At 39.4% G+C, this 22,632-nt stretch overlaps 3 protein-coding genes across 3 annotated transcripts; all 3 read right to left on the bottom strand.

The window, feature by feature from the left end:
- Window positions 1-6,481: 6,481 nt before the first annotated feature.
- LOC130861251 (hemoglobin subunit beta-like) lies at window positions 6,482-7,690 on the bottom strand. Its single transcript, XM_057749922.1, has 3 exons — window positions 7,563-7,690; window positions 7,211-7,433; window positions 6,482-6,610 (listed from the first exon to the last, which is right to left on the bottom strand). Exons 1-3 carry the CDS (start codon window positions 7,652-7,654, stop codon window positions 6,482-6,484), a joined length of 444 nt encoding a protein of 147 aa, XP_057605905.1. The 5' UTR covers window positions 7,655-7,690.
- A 3,419-nt stretch (window positions 7,691-11,109) lies between these two features.
- Window positions 11,110-12,618, bottom strand: LOC130860505 (hemoglobin subunit epsilon-2). The gene is made up of 3 exons (XM_057748820.1): window positions 12,524-12,618; window positions 12,177-12,399; window positions 11,110-11,376 (listed from the first exon to the last, which is right to left on the bottom strand). Exons 1-3 carry the CDS (start codon window positions 12,613-12,615, stop codon window positions 11,248-11,250), a joined length of 444 nt encoding a protein of 147 aa, XP_057604803.1. The 5' UTR covers window positions 12,616-12,618; the 3' UTR covers window positions 11,110-11,247.
- A 6,402-nt stretch (window positions 12,619-19,020) lies between these two features.
- Window positions 19,021-20,628, bottom strand: HBE1 (hemoglobin subunit epsilon 1). Its single transcript, XM_057749833.1, has 3 exons — window positions 20,457-20,628; window positions 20,118-20,340; window positions 19,021-19,270 (listed from the first exon to the last, which is right to left on the bottom strand). Exons 1-3 carry the CDS (start codon window positions 20,546-20,548, stop codon window positions 19,142-19,144), a joined length of 444 nt encoding a protein of 147 aa, XP_057605816.1. The 5' UTR covers window positions 20,549-20,628; the 3' UTR covers window positions 19,021-19,141.
- Window positions 20,629-22,632: the final 2,004 nt, after the last annotated feature.

Genomic DNA, 22,632 nt, shown 5'->3' with positions numbered 1-22,632 from the left:
CTGCCCCCTGCCCTCCCTGCTTCTGAGAGCAGATTGGCCCAGGCTGGGGTGTGGTTGCCCAGGGTGAGGCTTGAATGATGACAGCCATCCCTCTCCTTGGCATTCCTGGCACTGACTTCAGACCTTCAGCCCTCTCTCTGGGTATCTCCAGGTCCCACTTATTCCAGCAATACAAATTACTACTAAAATCATCTTCCTTGGCAAGTTTACTTTGTACAATTTTTAGAACCACAACCTGGTAATCTCTTAGAGACTGCCTCCTCAATTTTCTTATTACACAAATGAAGAATCTGAGGTCCAGAAAGTGGAAGGGATGTTCCCACTGTGATTCGACGTAAGACTATATGGATGGATCATCACCTGTACCTTCAGAACATGCAAAATAATGACAAAGACAGCATGGATAAAACCTCTGCCCTAGCTCTAAGTATGTATCTCTTTCTTCTTTTGGTTGGGATTAAATCCTTTTGGTAAGAAAACAAATATTCATTCAATCATTCACTCATCTACTCATTCATTTTTTTCTTAATTTAACTTATGACAAAGTAAGTAATGATAGAGAAATAGAATAAATATGAACCAAGAGGTCCTGTGAAATAGTTACTCTATTAGGGTTTGGGAATCCACACATGAAAACATAGAGATCTCTAATGTAGTAAGAAACAAAAATAAGTAAAAAAATCAATCTCAACCCCAACGTTTTCGTAACCCTGAAGGAAGCAATGCTTTCAAAGACTAAACAGAGGCATATAACTTGTTTGTTTTTGGACTGACTTGGGAAAGAGTCTAGGAGAACAGAGAAGCTTCTCCGTGATTGAAAAGGAGGGATAAAAATGTGGAAAGGCATTCCAGTCTTGGCTCAGATTATTTCTTTTCCTCCTCTAGGCCACTAAGAATGCTGTGTTTATAACAATTTGTCTTTATTTAAATTCATCACCCATAGTTCTATTTTCTCTATATATTTTCATTTATTTATACCTTCTTTTACTAAAATTTATTCCTCTATATGTACAGCTTTTCCAATATTCCTTCTCCCTCTTTTTTCTCCATGTAATAAGTCCTGTTAATTTCTAGGTAGGAAAAACATTGGAAGTATAGAGTTCTGCTTCTTACTATTAAAGTATTCAATGAAAGAAACAAAAGCAGCAAGCATTTCTGAGCTCAGCATAAAATCTGAGAGGCCCCGGTTAGTTATTTTCCCTACTCTGTATCATCTCCACCTTCTGCATCTTCCTCCCTTCCTAAATTCCCACTTCCTTTCAGTAAGGAAAGGGCCATACAATTTTCACTCACCATGTTCCCCTACCTTAGAATCTTCTCCTGATTCAGGCACCTTGATGTTTGAATCACCTTTCTCTCTCCTTTGCCATCTTTGGCAACATATATTTAACAAAAATATCTCATCCTTTCAGCTCTAAAGCTCTGAAACTCCAGCTAAAAAATTTTTAGATGAACTAGACAAAAAAGACTTCTCTAATTGTTCCAAAGAAATACATAAAATTCCCTTTCATTGCTCCATTTTCCAAAATATTTTCTCCATCATTACTAGATAAAGATTCCTCACCCCTTTCACCTGTCCCAAGCCCCATCAAGCACATGTGAACAAATTAACTCTGATTATTCTCAGACATGTAGGAAAGTCTTGGTTCCTGTTTGGCTATCTGGAGGTTAGGGCAGAATTATATGCCCATAAAAGACTATCAGGGTAAAAAAGATACAATTTAAACATTTTCAATTTATATTCATTCTTTTCTAAAATCCTGAAGCAAAGAGGATCTTACTATTGTTCTATACTTGGGCAAAAATGTTTTACATGTTGACTTCTGGGAAAAGAGGACTTTCAAATGTTTTAAAGGTTAAAAACAAAAAGAACCAAAAAAGCCACCCCCACATTTGGTTTGATCTTTAGGTTTTGAGATTCGTTTTCTTCAACTGAAACCCCCATTAGCTTTATCATTATTTTACATTAATACTCTTTTCAAGACCTTATTTCATAGTCCTGATATCAGAGATCAGGCATACGTATGCAAAAAGGACCTCTTCTGGGGAAGTTTGGACATGTCTTTTCAGGAAACCTGTATCATGGAAAACTCATGGAACTTACTAAATAATAGTATAGAATATACATATATTTTCCCTTAAAGAGCCAAATTGTCAAGGCTACAATTTTGCTGACTTGACTGACAGAAATAGCACCTACTTAAAGACTTCCCCTACCGTTTCCTGTTTTCATAGATGGTTTCCCTAAATTCTTTTGATTTTAATTTTAAATTAATTGATTAATTTTAATTGCAATATAGTTGGTCTACACTGCTATATTAGTTTCAGGTGTACAACACGGTGATTTATTTAGTACTTTTATAGATTATACTACTCCATTAAAAGTTATTACAAGATAATGGCTGTAATTCCAGTGCTATACAATTTATCCTTGTTGCTTTTCTGTTTTATACATGATAGTTTATACCTCTTAATCCCTATCCCTATCCTGACCCTTCCCATTCCTGTCTTCCCACTGGTAACCACTAGTTTGTTCTCTATATCTGTGAGCCTCTTTTTGTTTTGTTATATATATATATTTTTTTTAACAGACTAAGAGAGGCCAATATTGAAAAGTACCCCAGATGGTAGTCTTGGTTAAGACCAAGACACCATCAGAGGCAATTTCTCTTTTTTGTGTTATATTTATATATATATATATAATTATATATGTCATTTTATATTAATTTGTTTTGTTTTTTGGATTCCACATATAAGTGACAACACACAGTATTTGTCTCTCTGTCTAACTTAGTCAGCCAAGCATAATACTCTCCAGATCAATCCATGTTATTTTTTATGGCTGGGTAATATTCCATTGTGTATATATATATATATATATATATATATATATATATATACACACACACACCTAAATTCTTAATTGTGTCTTCTTTCTTGTGCCTTCCTCCACCACGAAAGGAGCCACTCTTTGGTACTGACAGCTGCTGCAGCCACCACCACCCAAGTCTCAGGGCAAGAGTTGCTGCTATCTTTCACCATTGCTGCTTGGTATGATTAAAGGGTGAAACAGGTTTCTCCTTCTGTTACCATAACCTTGCATGGATAAGGCTTCAAGTTGTAATAAGACATCAAAAGCTCAGACATACCAGGCAAAAATAAGGAAGAGTGAATAGCGATAAATGGCATATGTTCAGAGGCTCAAGCTCAAATCCAGGTCAGCACTCAAAGATTCTGGAACACCTCTTAGGCCCAGTGCTGCCTTCACCATTGTGAGCTTACTTGTACTCTGTGAAGGGAGCCATAGCACGTCTGCTCTACTTTGATTCCAGCCCCGCCGAGCACTAAATACACACACAGGCACACGTGCGCACACACACACTACAATGCCCCAAGAAAGAGGCAGACAGACAGTTTCGTTTTTCCTTTACTCCAGTCTGTCAAGTTTAACTAACTCCTAAGGTTCTATACCAGGATGGGCTTAGTCTGAGTATGCTTAAGAGGATGATTATTAACTTTCTTCAAAAAAATCATGACATTCCATCCAGAGATGTATGGTTTTATCATTTGTTTCAAAAATTACATTCAACTAAAACTCTTTTGTACATGCTCTAGTGTTCAATTTTAATTTCCCAAGCAAACCATCTCAGCAACCTAATCTATATTTTTCTGGGTAAAGCAGTTATTATTTACTCTTCTCTCCCAGATGCACCATCTCTGTTACCTCAGTTTTGGTATTTTTCCAAAAATAGAGTAAACAAAAAAAATAGAACAAAACAATTTAAAATAAAATTAAATAAATGCAATTAAATAAAACAAAAATGCTCTGTGAAGAGCAGAACTTGTGGAAACAAAGGTCATACACACAGAATACTTTAGGAATAGTTTAGTTTAACTCATTTGAAAAGAAAAAAGATCTATTTTTCTCTATAAAACAATGGAGTCAGTATAGCCATAACTTTGATAAAGTATATTCTAATTATTACAGAACAGTTAATGTCTCAGTTTATAACTTCCATATTAATATTTCCTCTATTGGGCTCAGATTTTCATTCATAATTAGTTTTTTTTTTTCATAATTAGCCTTTGTTCACCTCATAAGTGGGCTATGGTATCGATATATCAAGAACAAAGGGACAGTCTTTCCTAAATTAAATTTGAAGCTGTACATCTTTAGATGCAGAATCTCAGCTTCAATCGGAGCACCCTTCACAGATACGCAAGGCATTCATTCGTAAAGCCAAACCTTCAGGGCCCTTCTCTGAGCCTCGCCTCAGGAGATGGATGCTGAATTCCCATGACACTAGTTAGTTTATTTTAAAATGATTATGGAACTCAATGCACAATATTATTTACTTCTTTTTTTCTCTTGTCTGTTTTCTTCTCCCCTCCCCTTCTTTCTAATCCCTTTCTCTCTCTCTCTGTGACTCTCTGTCTCTCTTCTTGCCTCCTCTCTCCTTGCATCTTTCTTTCTTCCACGCACATACCCCATCTTCATTAACACATACTGAACATAGTCTATAAAGCAACATGATAAGGAGAAAATAGACACAACCATTGGGTGAATTATCAAATAAAATTGAAATCAAATATTAAGGAATTAATTTTACTCTTAGACTTTTACAGAAGCTCCACTTTAACAAGGAATGAAAACATATGACAAGCTGCCAAGTCTTTTTCCATCCCTTGATCTCCTCACTTCTGATGTGGAGACACCAACACCTACTATATAGTAATTGTTTGAATTTGATCCAAGTCTCAACCCAGTGATGTTCTCTTGAATTCTCCAGTATTGAGATTTTCAGGTCCAACTTCTTGTCTAGATTCATTGGCCAGTTCCAGAGGTGAAGGAACAAAAGAGAGTATAGTAAATCTTTACATATTTTTTTTATTTTTTATGACTTTTAGAGAGAAGAATGGTACTTTGTTTACTCATTTCCAGATTGTGAAACCCACAGTCTCTTTTACCCTCTTTCAAATCCTTTGAAAATCTCTTTGTCTCCTAATGTCTGATTCTCATGATGACTTTTCTGTGCTCAGAGTGTGAAAGCAAACTTCCTAAAATTTTCCTGAGGTTCCTCTGCTTCTGGGATGTGACCATGTGGTTCTTAAACATACTGCTGGGGTTTAAAGTGTTCTCAATGCCTACTGTGTACAATGACCTGAGAAGAAACAAATAAATATTTTAAAAATCTTCTGCCTTTAGATAATTCAAAATATAGTGGTGAAAGAATTAACTCTAATGCATTGTCTATAACCTGGCAGTAAAACAGAATTATTATAAAAACACTTTTTATAGAAGGAAGCAACATGTTCTGTTTCAGGTAGTCAAGTAAGTCTAAAATTAATCCAACAGGAACATGATATAGACTTAAAGAAATGCAAACAAGTTAGAAAGTTCTCGAAATCCTTCTAATGTTACATATGACAAAAATAATGCTCAAAGATTTTACTACCTATGTGAGACAGCAAATGTCTGATCAGTGGTTAACTTTCCTATGTGCTTTCTCATTGTATATTGTAGCACTAACACAAAGAAACTCTACACAATGATCTATTGTTCAGATTGTCCTCTACTCCCAGGAATTCTAATACAAGAAATAATTATTCATTCATTGATTATTTCACTCAATGAATATACACTTAGAGTCTACGGAGAACCTACTCTAAAAGGCACAGTAGTCATGTAGGATAGTACAAAATAGGCAGAAACTCTTAAACAGCACAGAGTGTGAATGTGCTTGATAGGAAGAAATGTGAAAAGTGAGTGGAGGGGGAGGGTTTGGAAAGATTTCTTTAGGCAGTACTGGAAAGTTCACTGAGGCCAGGGTCAAAAGATATGTGAGCAGGTGATATGAGAGCACTGAGCTTTCCCTGAAATGGGAGGGTGGGGTTAATTTTGGAGGTGTTTTAGGGCACATGGGAGAGGGAGGTTATGCCTTAGAACAGGAACATCTGATGTAGTGTAGCATTGTTGTCTACAATGTGCAAACAAGGGACACTGGAAAAAAAGGAGACATAACAGTACCTTGAGCAATCATTATGTCTCTGATAGAGCACATCATTTTTTGAGTAATCGCTGGAAATGGATGAGAGCATTAACCTGAAGTTTCTGTCTTTGGTTTGAGGTCTCCCATAGAGCCCTTGTAATGCCAATATCCTCTCTATATTTGAAATCTTCGTGACAGTTCTTATATTTTGAGATAGAAGTTTCATCCATTTTTGACTGTGTATGGCCCCCTTCCTTTTCTCATTTCCCTTGATCTCTTTGTGTAAGACACAAGGCTCCCTAACTGTAGACCCTCAGGGGCTTTCCCATATCTTTGGCAAATGAGAAAAATGAATCAGGAAATTGATATGAAAGTTCTTTATTAGGCAGAAGTCATACCCTTGGGGCTGGATATTAATTTCCCCAAGTTCAGAAAATAGAATCTGGGGAAATAATAGTTTGCCAATGGTCACCAAGAAATAGGTCAGGATCTCAGTGGTATCTGTGGGCCAGGGCATTAGCCACACCAGCCACCACCTTCTGATAGGCAGCCTGCAGCTCCGGGGTGAATTCCCTGCCAAAGTGGCGAGCCAGAACAACCACCAGCACATTGCCCAGGAGCTGTGTGGGAGAGAGAAAAAGCAAGAGCATGGTTAATAGAGGGACCCAGCTTGGACTTAGAGCATTTCAGTCTTATCCCAAACTGTGTCCCTAGGGTATAAGCAGAAGGATGTAGGTGTTACTACTGACGTGAATCCATCCATATCAGCCTGAATTTATATGTAGAAATGTTTTTCTCTCTCTGCCTTAATCCGAAACTTGTTAGCATTTTTATTTTTTAGAACCATTGCAGAAAGCAATACATCTTATCTGCCTTGCTTCAAAAAGAAGAGATAAGGGGAAAATATTAGATAACATTTTTTAAGTGGATAAAAGAAGGAAGCTTTTTTTAATTAAACGCTCAAAATAAAAAATTTAATTAAAGAAAGAGAAGACATTGTAGAGAATAAAGAGAGGAGAATAAGAATGAATAAGAGAAAATGATGGCTGTGAGCAAAGAGGGTAAAAGAAACTAAATGGTCCTAAGGAGTCCCTAGTGCTGTAACCAGAATACCCCTTCTCCAGTCTAAACTGCATCCTGCCATTTAGCTCTCTCCCCGTGACACAAGGTTGACCATAGAAAAGAAGAAGGGGAGAACATGGAGCGTCCCATAGACTCACCCTGAAGTTCTCAGGATCCACGTGCAGCTTGTCACAGTGCAGCTCACTCAGCGCAGCAAAGGTGCCCTTGAGGTTGTCGAGATGCTTCAGGCCCTCACTAAAGGCATTTAGCACCTTCTTGCCATGGGCCTTCACCTTAGGGTTGTTCATAACAGCATCAGCACTAGACAGGTCCCCAAAGGACTCAAAGAACCTCTGAGTCCAGGGGTAGACAACCAGCAGCCTAAGGAGTGAAAACAGCATAAGGACAGAGGGAGTCAGCGACTGTCAGAATCTCAGAGGATTGTTCTGTCCCCACATGCCCAGCTGCCATTCACTCTCCTTTTGCCTGCCTTGTAAGCTGGAAACCTACCTGCCCAGGGCCTCACCACCAACTTCCTGCACATTCACCTTGCCCCACAGGGCATAGACAGCAGCCCTCTCCTCAGCAGTCAGATGCACCATGGTGTCTGTGTATTTGCTAGTTGTGTCAGAAGCAAGTGTAAACAGCAGCTGGCCCTGCTCCTCCTTGTAAGCCCCACCCAGCCTGCTGCCCTCCCTGCTTCAGAGAGCAGATTGGCCTGGGGCATAACACAAGTTCACTGGTGTGGGGGAATGTGAGATGCACTCTTGTTCCTCAGCTCCCTTCATTGGACATTGGCTGGTCCAGTGTGTCTACTCAGAAAGCCTCCTCTCCCTGTACTTATCTCCCAGCTTCAAGCCTTTATCAGTTGCTTCCACAAATATATTCCTGGTTTTATTTACGCATAAATGTTTTAGTCTGATATTGTGGAAGGTATCTTACAGTTTAACCCATCAAAGTCTTTCAATTCATACGTAAGGAAAACCAAGACCTAGAAAGCAAAAGTTTTATCAAGTTGACTCTATATGGAGCTTCACTTTGTTTCTAGAGATATTTGTAAGTGGTTGGAATGAATAAATATTTTGCCATAGATTTAACTTGCTTTCTTTCTCTTTTGTATAAATACTTTGGGTCACGAAATTCTTTTTTTTCCCATCCCTTCATCGAAATAAGTGTCCATCATGTGAATGAAAACTAATAAATATTGTCTCTCTACCAGCTACTGAAATAAGTTTAGGGAGCATGGATTATAATGGGAACAATTTAATGAGAAATAAAGAAAAATATCTGATACCTGGTGCATAAGTATTTAAAAGTATGATGTGACCAGAGAGAGAATGCAGAGGAACTGCAAACAAGTTCAGCCTGATAAAGTCTGACAGGGCTTCTGGGAAAACACCAAGTACAGAAATTTCCACAGCTGCGTCCTCAGGAAAAAAGTAGAGTTAGACCCAGGAATGAAGATTCAAAGCGAATTTCACTGTTTCTTCAAATCAAAATAATACTACAATGATATACAAATATATACCCACCAGCATAGCTGGAAAGAAGAAAGGAAGGAAGGGATGGAGGGAGGGAAGGAAGGAGGGAGGAAGGGAGGGATGGAGGGAGGAAGGGAGGGAGGGAAGACAGAGGGAGAGAGGTAAAGGAGGGACTAAGAGAAGGTAAATAATGGAATGAAAGGGAAGGAGGAGGAAAAAGAATATAAAGAAGAGGAGAGAACAACAATTCCAAAATTTTACAAAGCTGTAGAGAAAGAAAATTTGTCATACTTCTCTAGTGATAGTGTAAAACAGTATAATTGCTTTTGAAAATATTTGGTGGTGTCTACTGGAGCAGGATATATTCAACGTCTATGACCTGGTAATTATACTTTCAGATATACAGAAATGCATGCTTGTGTGCATCCAAAGACATGTATAGGAATGCTTGTAACATCAATATGCATCAGAATCTCAATTCGGTAGCAACTTAATTGTTCCTCATTTAGTGGAATAGATAATAAAGTATGGTACAGTAAGAGAATGAAATATTATATAACAATGAAAAGAACCTGTATCACATGCTGCAACACAGGTTAAATGTAGAACATAAGGTTGGTTAAAAATTACCGGGGACAATGATTCAAATTATATGATTTATATATAGAAAGATGGACAGTGTGACTGTGATTCAGATGACAAGGGGGGATGTCATATGATAGGAAGATGCTATGAGTGATCTTTATGTTATGTTACAGATTCTTTTTCTTCAACCTAAAAGTCAAGTAAAACTATTGAAAAATTCAAGGAATGGAGTGACATGATTTGATTTGTATTTTTCAACAATTATTCTGGCTTCAGTGTATACATGGATATAGGAGTAGAATAAAAGAGAGACAAATAGGATGATATTGTGGTAGGGAGGAAAGTAAAACCACCATCTCTATTTTCAGGCTTGAGTAATTGATGATGTCATCGTCATTAAGATGGGGAACACACAAAGAAGGTTCAGTTAGCAGGAATAAGTTAGGAAAAGATCAGGAGTTCAGTCTTGGACATACTATATTTGATGTGCTTTTGAGCAATCTGAAATGGGATATTAAGCAAATAGTTAGACACATAGGTCTGAAGCTCAAAAATAATGCAATCAGTTCAAAAATGTACAATGAAACAGGACACAGAGGCCTAGATCAGACTGCATCATGTAAACCACTACCACTACCTTTTCAAAGATGACAGACAACGCACTGTACAAATATCTCCTTGAAACATATTTGAGAGGTAGGGGTCATTATCCCATTTACAAACTAGGAAGTTAATTCTGAAAAATGTTAACTAAATATTTCAAGGCAATGGGGCAATAATTTGAATTTATCTGTTAATCCCAAAGCCTTAGCTTTTCAGTTTATGCCAGGGACTTGAGTACAGAAATTCAAAGTGATTTTTTTACAAAGGTGGCTATGCCCATTGCCAGCTCCAAGTAACAGACATCTAGGTTTTTTCTTCTTCTGTCAATAGAATTCCTCTTTTCGTTCACTAGACAGGAAACCTGGCTATCACCCATTACTTCTCCGCTCTCTATTTCACTATGTTTCAAATCCTGCAGCATCTTTGCCACAGTGGTCCTTTATCTGGTTTTTTTTTTTCTTAGTTTCATTGCTCCTGTCAAGTTTAGTCTTTTACCTATCACTTCATTATACTCACAGCAAATTCCTATGCCCAGATTCAGGATAGATTCTGACCTATCAAGTCTATACCCACATATGGATCAATTTCCCTAAAACACCCTATTCATTATGTCACTCTCATGTACAAGAAACCTCACAGGTTCTTTTAACTTGCAACAATAGCTTCTTTGCCTGCTTTTTCTGGTCTCTCTAGCAGATTCTCTCATTTTATACGACCCCACTGTTTTAGAGGGCCAATTTCTCTTCTGTCAATTAGACCTGTCATGCTGATTCTTGAATTTGTCATTTTCCCTCATAAACGGACTTTATCTCTACCAAAGGCTTAATAGAATTAGAAATGTGTTCCAGGTCACAGAGCTACCGGGTGATATACAGATTCAAACCAAGGCTGTTAGTGCATATGCTTTAGGGATGATGCCTTCATTAGTACCATTGAAGATGCTAGGAAAAAGTTGAGACCGGAGCCCTTGACTAGGTCTCTAAAAAGTACCATCTTCACTGCATTATAGCTGCTAAAAATATGTTTCTTATATTAAATAGAAGTGAGCTATAGTCCAAAATGAGCTCTATAGAGTTTATACAAATGACAGCCTATACAGGTCCCCTACTTTTTGTCCTAACAACTCACTGTCAATCATTTTGCATCTCTCAAGGGTAACTCCATTTCCTTCCTTTTTCTGAAGACCTTGTCCAAGTTGAGTCTACTTTCTTTTCCTAGGAGTAACTACCCATTGAAGCCACACTTATCCTGTATAATCTTATAAGGATCCCTTCTATATCCTTCCCAAACTCTCAATCTCCAATATTCCCATTCCAATAGGAGTGATTTCTTTTAGCTGCATCAACTTATAAAAAATAAAGACAAAGAGAAAATACAAGGATACACAATATAGAGCATAACTTTTTATTTTACTTGTATTAGATAGGAGTTAAGTCTGGAGACAGGGCCCTCTCCCTCCATCTTCAGGAGATGGATTGTTGGAAAACAGGGCCCTAAGGTAGGCATCAACACAGCTGGCCAGGCAACTAGTGGTACTTGTGGGCCAGAGCATTAGCCACAGCATCTGTCAGCTTCTGCCAGGCAGCCTGCATCTGTGGGGTAAATTCCTTGCTGAAGTGGCTTGCCAAGACAATCAATATCATGTTGCCTAGGAGCTGGGGATAAAAAGAAGAAAAAAGAAGACAGTGCATAGTGAACAGAATGTCTTGAGCTGCCCTTACAGCAAATAGATAAAGCATCCATTTCCTTCTTGATAAGAGGTTGAGCAACTTTCATTGTTGTACTCCCACAAAAGTGCATCATTATAGGCTTGACATTGGCTTCAATGGCTCCCAGCCCTGAACCCCATTGTGTTCTATCCTTCTCTCATTTTCCCTGCCAACCTCTGACCCAGAGCATTGCTACGGATTGCTTCTCTCCTTTATTAAAAGTAGGATTATAGTAATGGAGACATGATACACATAGTCTAAGTCTTCAGATATCACATACATTCAAATTGTTTGGACAACCATTTGACAAAGAATCCCATGCCTTGTATACAAGAGCATTTCATCATTGCTGGAGTTGAGAGGAGGAGGGACAAACTGTGAAAAGAGTTGCTCTTACTTTGCCCTACTTACTCCTGGTTCAAAACTCAAGAATCATGCAGAAATGTGTTCATCAATTTTTATAGAAAATTTCAGTTATCAAAGGCAAGATATTCTTCTCCCTGGACCAATTTGTATTCCCCAGGCCAAAACATTTAGCTCACTTTGGGCCAGTGTTCTTCGCTGGTCATAGAGTAATTCGTCTACTTAGTCTTACCTCTGAACTTTGGAACACCCTAACTACCAAGATCGAGCCTTTCCCTGAAATATTACCTCCCAAAACTACCTCAAGTGCCTATGTTCCCTACTATAACCACAGAACAGATACCCAGATGAAAGAACAAAGCACAAGCATGCCCAGAACTCACCCTGAAGTTCTCAGGATCCACGTGCAGCTTGTCACAGTGCAGCTCACTTAGATGTGCAAAGGTGCCCTTGAGGTCATCCATGTGTTTAATGGCATTTCCAAAGGTGGTCAGCACCTTCCTGCCATGGGCCTTGACCTTAGGGTTGCCCATTATTGCAGACTCAGAGCATAAGTTACCAAAACTGTCAAAGAACCTTTGCGTCCATGGGTAGACAATCAGGAGCCTATGAGATGATCATAGTCACAGAGCAGATGGTAAGTCAGAGTATGTAAGAAACCTGACCAGTCCCTCTTTCTGGAATAATTTCTGCCTTTCTGCCCCTTGTGCTACCTGTGTCCAGTGCTTACCTTCCCAGGCTCTCACCTCCGGCCTCTTCTACATTCACCCTGGCCCACAGGCTAGCAACAGCCTTCTTCTCCTCAGCAGTAAAATGCACCATGGTGTCTGGGAGCCTCCTGGTGATCACTAATGGGCCAGAAGCAAGTCTGTGCTGCTGCTTCTCTGCACGGCCTTTTATTCCTCATCTCTTGTCCCCAGGCCCTTCCTTCTCCCAATAAAATGAGACTATTGGCCAAAGCTGGGTGGTCACCACCAGGGGTGGGACTTGGGCAAGGGAGGGTCAGCAAGATGGACATTTGTGTCTCTGATAATGTTGGGTGGCTCTATCAGGGGGATTCTGCTGTTCTCTCTCCTACCATCTACTGTGCAATTCATATCTCAAGCTCCCACCACCATCCCTGAAGTGACCATGAGGCTGACCACGAGGCATAACTAGAAGTAGGAATAGTAACAATTAGAACTCTGTTGAGCATCGTGTCAGGTGTTTACAAGACACTCTTATGCTGTTCAGCCAGAGTACAGAAGAAGCCTCAGCTCTTCTTGGTTACCAATGCTTCTAAAGCTTATATGGGGCTCATACTTTTATACTTCTTGTAACCAAGAAAAAAGACCCTAATCCAGAATCAGTTTAGAAACAAGATAGGTAAGAACTGGGTAATTTAGAGCAGAATCGAGTATCATCCCATTGTTGTTGAGTTCTGTCAATAATACATGCACTTGTCTGAATATTTTTTTTTCACTCTGATTCTATGGACAAGTGTCTCTAGTCAATGCATGTATCTTTGCATTTGTATCAGAGAATACACAATGGAGTGTTGGGGAAATAGGTGTTCCTGTGTTCAGTGAAGAGAGTATTAGAATTCTCCTTGGCAGTGGCTATAGAAGAATGGAGTGGCCCATTGTGTTCTGGAACCACTCTCTGGCTGTGGTCAACGTTTCCTCATATCTAATCTGGCAGAGGTTGTCTTCACTGACAGTACTCTATACACCACTGCCACTGGGACCTAAGGTATTTTTGGTCTCATGCTTCCAAATAAGCATTTACAGGACTAGAAAAGGCACCCTTCTAGTGGGAAAGGGAATGGTTCATTTTATATCTTTATTTCATATTTATATCCTTATTTTGTTTGTTTCTCCATGAGCTCAATCTTACACGTATATATGCATATAATAATAATAAATAATAATCTCTACGTATTTACAAAGGTACTCTAAAATTTAAAGAGTTCAACCTATATTCAATATATTATAGGTGAACTTCTACTATTAGAAAATAAATCCTTTCTGTCTATTTGATATAGTGAGAGGCTTTTATCTTTTTCAGCTTGGAAAAGACTTAAATATAAAACGTGGATAAGAGTTGCTGTTTCTGGAGGCTGGTTTACCATGACAGACTTGATTATCTGTGAGCTCTCAGTCCCAAGCTTTGTTAATGTGAGCACTTTGGTACAGAGATATGAAGAAAAGAGTTTGAATTAATGCCAAAAGAATTTGCTTCAAGATATGAAGTCTACGAAATAAAACAAGGAAGAGGAAACCATGACCACAGCTGGGAATTCCACTCACACTCAGGTGTGGGTCTGGCCTGCAGGGGTGGCTTGGGGTACTTGCTGTCTAGGGGCCCTGACCCCCATCTTCAGCAGAGTATGTGCCCCCTGCAAGCCCCCAGACTCAGGGACCTCTACAACTCTGAATGTTGTGGAATAACCACCCATCTTTCCAGCAAGTCAGACCATGATTCTGGAAGTTGCCTCTAACTCCTTTTTTTCCCTCACCCTTTTTAGACAATCACTCTCTCTGAGCAGTTGACAATGATCTCTTTTCATAAATGCTGTGGCCAATCTGTACATTTCTCTCCTGATAACAGCAATCAATTCAACATTCCCAGGCAGCTCTCATCACTTTAACCAGACAGTTCCTTTTTTTTTTTTTAGACAGTTCTTTAGTAAATCCCACAACCAATTCTTTAGAGTTGACTTTGAAAAGAGTTATCCCCTGCTCTGAGGTCTAATCCATCTCTAGTCTATCCCCACAAGGGCTGTGACAAACCAGCTGCTTTTAGAAAATGCGTTCTTATAATTAGAATGAATGACAATCCTTGCCTGGACTTTGCCATCTTAAGACCTGGGTTAGTTTTCCTCTATAGAATCTCTGCTTTGGTACTCTACCTTCATCCAGATCATTTGGCTTCATCGAAGTCTTCTTTCAGGCTCACTTATTCGTCTGGTCCTGAGGAGCTCTTGTCCCATGACATCCTTCCCCTTTCACCAGAACTCTCTCGTATTTTTAACTTTAACTGGAAGAACTCACAAGTGTATGTTTCTCCCAAGTATATATCCAAAGCATATCCCTTTATTGCTCTGTTTTTTATTTTCTTGTCAAAATCTCTACTTCAGACAAAAATTGAATTGAACACACACACACACACACAGCTCAACATATAATCCCTAAGGTTTTCATGTATTTAAAAGTGCTTGGGAAAAGCAGAACTGAAGAGAATTACGGAAGAAATCTTAGCAGATAATAACTACTACTACTACTGTTACTATTATTATTTTTTGAAACATAAAGCTCTTTCTTGGTGATGCTACACTACCCAGCAGGCCCTCACTGATACCTGTGAGCCAGGGCCTTTGGCCGTCCCATCACCATCTTCCTCCAGATAGCCTGTACCTGGGGGGTGGATTCCATGTAAAAATGGTTTGCCCAGACAATCGCTAGCACGCTTCCCAGGAGCTGTTGAGGTGGAGAAAGACAACAGATGTGCACAGTGAGCAGTGAGCTCTAGTCTGACCCCTCAGCTTCCACTTAGAACCCAGTGATGACTGGGCCTTGCCTAGTCACTAAACACAGCTAGTTTGTTCTCCTTGATAGACTAGTACTTGACCATGATTTCACTCTTTCTATATTCTTAGCACCACCATCTTCATATATTGTGGACTTAAAAATAAAAACTGTTAGCTTTCCGCTCCAGCCCATGTATTCCATCTCTTTCCCTCCCTCAGAGACACTTTGCCCCACTTCTGGATTTATAGGATGTGAGTTTGAAATGGGTCTCTAGAAGCAATTCTGTACAAATGTCCAGCCAATGTTTGAATAGCCTTAGCGATATATTTGTGAAACCTAGGTTCCTCCCTTATACAGAGCCAGCATATGCCTGCATAGACATTTCTCCTGGGCTATTTTTTTCTGCCTCCAGGAGGGGAAAAAGTGAAGAATAACAAGTAAAGGCAAAGTTCTTTTCATACAATTATGCTTTTGAATAGACACTTTTCGTCATCTCTAGACAAGTCCCTTCTAAAAGCCCATAGAGTCCAAACAGATCCCTCTAGACTTCTAAAATCACTTGTTAGGCCCTAATACATTACCTCTTGGTCTTAGTCCAGTCCTCTGAAGTTTCTCTCCTTTCAACGTCAATATTTCCAAGTGTTTCACCTTCCACAGCTATCCTCGGCTGCATTCCAAATTTGATTGTATCACTCCTCTGTTTTTAAAGTACTCACCTCTTCTTTTTCATCTAGACCTGTCATACTATTCCCCAAATTCAGACTTTGAATTTGCCATTTTCTCACAAAATGACCTTTTATTTCCACCAAATCACAATTGGTTTCAATAGTGATAACTATCCTTAAAGCTAAATTTTAAAAAAGCATTATCATTAGGAAAAAAAGATCACATAGATTGATGAATACATATACATATATAATGTAGATAGGTAGAGTCTATAGAGAACATAAACACTACCACTAAAAGATAGAAATTATACAGAAAGTTTAATTATCTATTTTTAGAGAAAGAACTAAAGAGAGCTTATGTTCCAAGTAGTGAACTAAAGATGAGACATATTAATTTATTTAATTCTCACAAAATAGTCTGATAAGCATGATCAGTGAATGAGGGCTTAAGGTATTTACTAATGTATCTCAGGTCATAGAGCTAGCAGGATGCTCAGATTCAAACCAAGGCAGTGAGTTCTTAGGTCTTAGGGGTGATTCCCCATTAGTATAATCAACAACACCGGGGAAAGGCCAGGCAAGGGTCCTTGACTTGTACTCTGAGAAATATATTTCATCTCAGTGCACCTGATCGAATCTATGTTTCTTACATTAAATAAAATTAACTATAATGTTTTTTCAAACATTCATTCCCATGGGTTCGCAAATGTTCATTCAGTAACAATTCACGGAATGACTGTGTCATAATTATTCTATATTCTGCGGATTTAAGATAGACCAAGAAGAAAACTTTCTTCTTTTTAATTTTAAGTGCTTTATTTGAGGCTTAGAGGTTAATTCTTATCTATTTATTTATTTATTTATTAGCTGTGCTGGGTCTGTGTTGCTTCTCGGGGGCTCTCTCTAGTCATGGCAAGTGGGGGCTACTCGTCATTGCAATGGGGGCTTTTCATTGTGGTGGCTTCTCTTGTTGCAGAGCACGGGCTCTAGGCACATGGGCTTCAGTAGTTGTGACACGAGGGCTCAGTAGTTGTGGCTCATGGGCTCTAGAACACAGGCTCAGTAGTTGTGGTGCATGGGCTTTGTTGGGTCATGGCATGGGGGATCTTTCCGGACCAGGGCTCGAACCCATGTCCCCTGCATTGGCAGGCAGATTCTTAACCACTGCACCACCAGGGAAGCCCTAGACATCGTTTCTCATCATCTAGTACATGCATATGTGTATGTATGTGTATGTGTGTGTTGATCATGAATTTGTTTCCCGTTAAGCTGTCTTGAACTGGCAAAATTTAGATCTAAATTTGTATCCTTAAGGAATAAAGAATGTATCTTCTGCTCACCATTTCATCATCACCATCCTTGACCCCTTGACATTCAGAATGAGAATAATAGTTGAGGGGCAAGAAAGATGAAAAGAAATTGATTGATTAAACATGTACATCCCTCTCATTTGTTGACCAACTGGGTTAAAAGTTTTAGTGCCACGAAGAGCCTCTGTTTACTCTGTTTAGGGGCATAATAAGAGGCTATAGGGCCCAGAGAAACCAGTGCTATTGACAGCCTGCAACAGTGTAATCACTGGTCTCTCATTCCCATTGTGGAGACAAAAGGCCAAATTAGAAGATAATTCATAGGACATATTGTGATCAATGTGTGGGAGCAAGGACACACCTACTAGAGTTAAATCTGCCAAGAAATGACTAACTTGTGAAGTATGAAGATCTTGACCATTGATAGGACAGTTTGACTCAGAGCCTGAAGGCCATGATTCCCTGAGCAACCTGGCAATGACTCCCTCAAAAATGATTCAGTTAATGCCACTCTTACATGAAGGTCCCCAAGTCATTGCCAGGCCTCTTTTTGATAGACCTAGGCTGGGAGCTTTCAATCATCTGCCACCACCTCCTTCTTCCTCATCCACTCCAGCCAATCAGAAAACATGTCCTCCTTAGTCTCCCCTTGTTAATCCTTCACATTTTGCAGACCTTCCTCCTCTTCTTGGGTTGAGGCCATTGTGTCTGTTCCCCTCAGTTAGCATCTATGTCTAGTCTCTGCAATTTTTAATTCATTTTGTGTACATTAAGCAGATTATTCTTGCCCCAAATCCTATCCCTTGAGTCATTTAAAGTTCTAAAAATATTTATTGTTTACTCATGCACTATCATAGTAGTAGCTTTTATTTTTATATTCAAGGCCTTACATTGTCTAGTCTTTCCTAACCCTCTCTATATGTCTTACTCTCTCCTCTACTTCCAGAGAGCCATTTTCAAGCACGTTACCAAGCTCTGGCTTGCTGGTTTTAGACCAAGAGCCTTTGTTAGTATCTTATCTCCTACACTATGTTGGTCATCTCCCTACCACTCACATACTATCCTAACTCTAACTTTATTTTAGTGCATGCTACATTTAATCAGAATATGAGGCACAATGATTTCAAGTGTCTTAGTCTTGGCTTTGTAAGGCGACAGTGGACTCCTTTAGGAAAGATTAAGCTATTGTCAGTGCATAGAGACTTTTTTTGGAAAACTCTCAGTCATCCCTCAACTCATCTTCTTATCTGCAATTCAATCTCATAAGATATATGACAATTTAGCTGATTCAAAATGTACATTAGAGCAAATTGAAATAGTAATCCGAGTCTAGACTGTGAATCCCTACAAAGCTTTTATTTTATTTTTTTCCTTTGAACTCTGACATGTGCCATAAATCTACCTTGGTTTTTGGTTTTTTGTTTGTTTGTTTTTGTTTTTTGTTTTTTTTCAGGCACTACTTACTACCTCCTTCCTTCCTCCTATAATAAGTTTTTGCCACACTGCCCTGTAAGTCCCTGCCCACTTAACTAATCATTTCCCACCCCAGAATACTCCTTTCCCCATCTTGGCATACTCCTAATTGTCCTCAATCCTCCCAGGATGTCCATCTTCAATTTCTGAGTCCCCACACTCTTCTCAAAGGGCTCTTGTTTCTTCCTACATTTCTCCCCACCCCTCAGTCATTGAACCTTTTCTCCTTTAACACAAGAGTAAATAATGGAGAAGATACAATATTAATTTTGATCACTGAATAGAATGTACTTTATTAAACAGAAGCTGGGCTCTCAAGGCCAAACCCCAGTCCCCATGTGCAGAAGGAAGGCATTGGGGACACAAAATGGTGAAATGAAAAGAGAATTCAGTGGTACTTGTGGGCCAGAGCAGTGGCAACACCAGACACCAGCTTCTGCCAAGCAGCCTGCAATTCAGGAGTGAATTCTCTGCCAAAGTGAGAAGCCAGAATAATCACCATCACATTGCCCAGGAGCTGTTAGGTAAGAGACAAAATGGCAATTAGACCTGTTGAGTAGAAGTTTCCTAAAATAGCTGAAAAAAATAATGGCTTAATACCTACATCCACTCCCAACTCCACATCGTAAACTGTTCCATGGGTTGTATCTATGCAATAAACTCAGATAAGCTAGTCCTTAAATTTAATTTAAATTTTATGAGCTCTCCATTCAATATTCTATCTACCTATATCCCCTCCTTCTCTCCCATTCCACCATTTTTATTTGCCTCTATCCCTCCCTCTCACATGTACCAATTGTCTAATTCTTGTAATCATAGGATTTTAGGGCTGCATGGGTTCTTAGAGTGAGTTTAGTAAAGTTTCCAATGAATGCAGGAATAAGCCTCCCCTTTGTCCCTATACTGATGGGTAACTTAACATATTTAGAGAATTGATCTATTTTTCTTTGAGACAATCTGCCTAAAAATTATTCTCCCAAATATCTTCCTAAACTTCAGTCATCAGGAATCACATAAAATAAGACATTTCTCCTTCCTTGAGACAGACCTTCATCTACCAAAACCCAGATTCCATTCCTCCTTGAACAAGTCTGCTGTTCTTTGATATTCTCTAGGGTAAACACATCCAGTTCTGACAGAAGTTCCTGAAAAGTTTTAAGCAAACTCAGGCTGCTAGTAGCCATTTGCTGAAACCAGTCCTGAATCAAGGTGGTCTTGGTATGCCCACCGGAAGTCTGCCTTCCTAACATTTGATCTATGATTTCTGAGATCTTTGCTAGTCTTTCCAATCAAAGACTCAACTTCCATTATTATTCCAAAGTAAAAAGCATTAAAAAAAACACATGAACATTTCCTGAACTCACCCTGAAGTTCTCAGGATCCACGTGCAGCTTGTCACAGTGCAGCTCACTCAGCTTAGCAAAGGTGCCCTTGAGGTTGTCCATGTTCTTAATAGCATCTCCGAAGGAGGTCAGCACCTTCTTGCCATGGGCCTTGACCTTGGGGTTTCCCATTATGGCAGAGGGAGAGGACAGGTTGCCAAAGCTGTCAAAGAACCTCTGGGTCCAGGGGTAGACAACCAGGAGCCTATGAGATGGGCCCATAGCAGATGGAAAATCAGCAACTCAAAAAGTTTGAAGAACTTCCTGGTCAATTGGCCAGGCTCATATTTACTATCCTCCCCCATGAAGTCCACTTCCTACCTGCCCAGAGCCTCGCCTCCAGTCTCTTCCACATTCACTTTGCCCCACAGGCCAGTGATAGCAGCCTTCTCCTCAGCAGTAAGATGCACCATGATGTCAGGTCTTGGAGCTTACAGGTGATCACAGAAGTGTCAGAAGCAAGTCTGTGCTGCTGCTGGAAGGTGTGGCCTTTTATTCTTTACTGCTGAACCTCTGGCCCCTTGCTCCCCCTAGTCCTTTGAAGTCATTGGTCAAGGCTGAGCTGTGTCCCTCAGGGGTGGAGTCAGATCAGGAAATGGTCAGCAAGGAAGATGTATATTGAGTCTGTGATAACCTGAGACATCCTTCCTTTGTTAGCTCCTCCTCCATCCTCAACACAATTTTCCATTCATTCCCCCTTTTCACCCTCTGCCCTCCCCATGTCATGCTCCATGATGACCTCTCTCTCTCCCATTCTCTTTCTTCCAAACCCATAGAGTATAGCTAAGCCCAAGATAAGGAAAGAGTTCCAGTCAAACCAGGTTTAGCATTTTGGTTAAGGATGGTGAGATGGTGACAGGGACAAAAACGTGGTCAAGAAAAAAAATACAATTTTTGACACAGAACCTTATCCAGTTCTAGTTCTCTTAAGGAGTGGATTATATCCAAGTTCTGGATTTTAGTTTTCCAAGGGAGACAAAACATGGTTACTTCATGAAGCTGAACAGAGATGCAAGAGAGGGCTCATCTACAATAGAACTAAGACCTCAATCCCAAAGTAAAATACTCAAAGGTTATTTCATAGAGAGAACATTTAGAACAGGCTTATACCCTGTGCTTCCAGGAAACTCTCTCGTTCTCTGTCCATGTCTCTGTGACAGCAGGGGAAATTCTCTACTCTGGGGACATTGCCCTGAGAGCTCTTCTTGATTTTCTGTACTTATTTATAGCAGTGAGGCAGCTAAGGAGTCTGAAATTATTTAAAACCAGGACTTGTGGTCAAACTGAAGACTGGATGAGCTGATATGATAGGCTAGGAGTTGGAGTGTGTTTAATGTTTGTTGAAGCCATCAGTGCTGGAGACGTCAAATTTATCTTGTGTCCCTGTTTTGTTTTGTTTTCTTTTGTATTTTGATGTCCCTGTTGTTTCTGGGCTTCGCCCAAGAACTCATCATCATGAAATAGAGTCTGCATCTAGCAACTTTTTCAGCTGCAGCCCACTGTTATTATACTGAAGTCTTATTGGTATAGTGATATGGAATGGTGGAGGGGAAGCAGTCTGTAATTGTATAATTAAAAATTAGCCTTTATTGGGCCAGTTTTTCTGGGCTGTGACCTTCACAAGTGTTTCTTAGCTTTTCCTGCCTTAAAAAAGGTACAAAAGACTCCCTGGGCTAGACTATACAACCTAGGATGACAGAATTCTAGGTTGAGAGAGAAGACATTTGATCAGTGAAGTAGAGGACCAATGAAAGGACAAGTAACATCTGGCTACTCAGTGAAGAATAGCCCTTGTGTGAATAAGAGTTGTTTTGTTTTTTTAATTTATTTTTAAGTATATTGATTTACAATGTTGTGTTAGTTTCAGGTGTACAGCAGGGATTCAGCTATATATATATTTTTTCCAGATTCTTTTCCCTTATAGGCTATTACAAAATATTGAGTATAGTTCCCTGTGCTATACACTAGGTCCTTATTGTTTATGTATTCAATACATGGTACTGTGTTTATTTTAATCCCAAACACTTAATTTATCCCTCCCCTACCTTTCACTTTTGGTAACCATAAGTTTGTTTTCTATGTCTGTGGGTCTATTTCTGCTTTGTATATAAGTTCAGACACTATAAAACTGCTAGAGGAAAACATAGGCAGAACACTCTATGACATCCATCAAAGCAAGATCCTTTTTGACCCACCTCCTAGAACAATGGAAATAAAATCAAGAATAAATAAATGGGACCTAATGAAACTTAAAAGTTTTGCACAGTGAAAGAAACCATAAACAAGACAAGAAGGCAACCCTCAGAATGGGAGAAAATACTTGCCAACGAAGCAACAAACAAAGGATTAATCTCCAAAATATACAAGCAGCTCATGCAGCTTAATACCAAAAAAGCAAATAACCCAATCCACAAATGGGCAGAAGACCTAAACAGACATTTCTCCAAAGAAGACATACAGATAGCCAACAAACACATGAAAAGATGCTCAACATCAC

Source organism: Hippopotamus amphibius, chromosome 9 (assembly GCF_030028045.1).
Source record: "Hippopotamus amphibius kiboko isolate mHipAmp2 chromosome 9, mHipAmp2.hap2, whole genome shotgun sequence".
NCBI lineage: Eukaryota > Metazoa > Chordata > Mammalia > Artiodactyla > Hippopotamidae > Hippopotamus > Hippopotamus amphibius.
The sequence above is the reverse complement of the archived record's forward strand: the minus strand, read 5'-3'. Positions and strand labels throughout refer to the sequence as shown.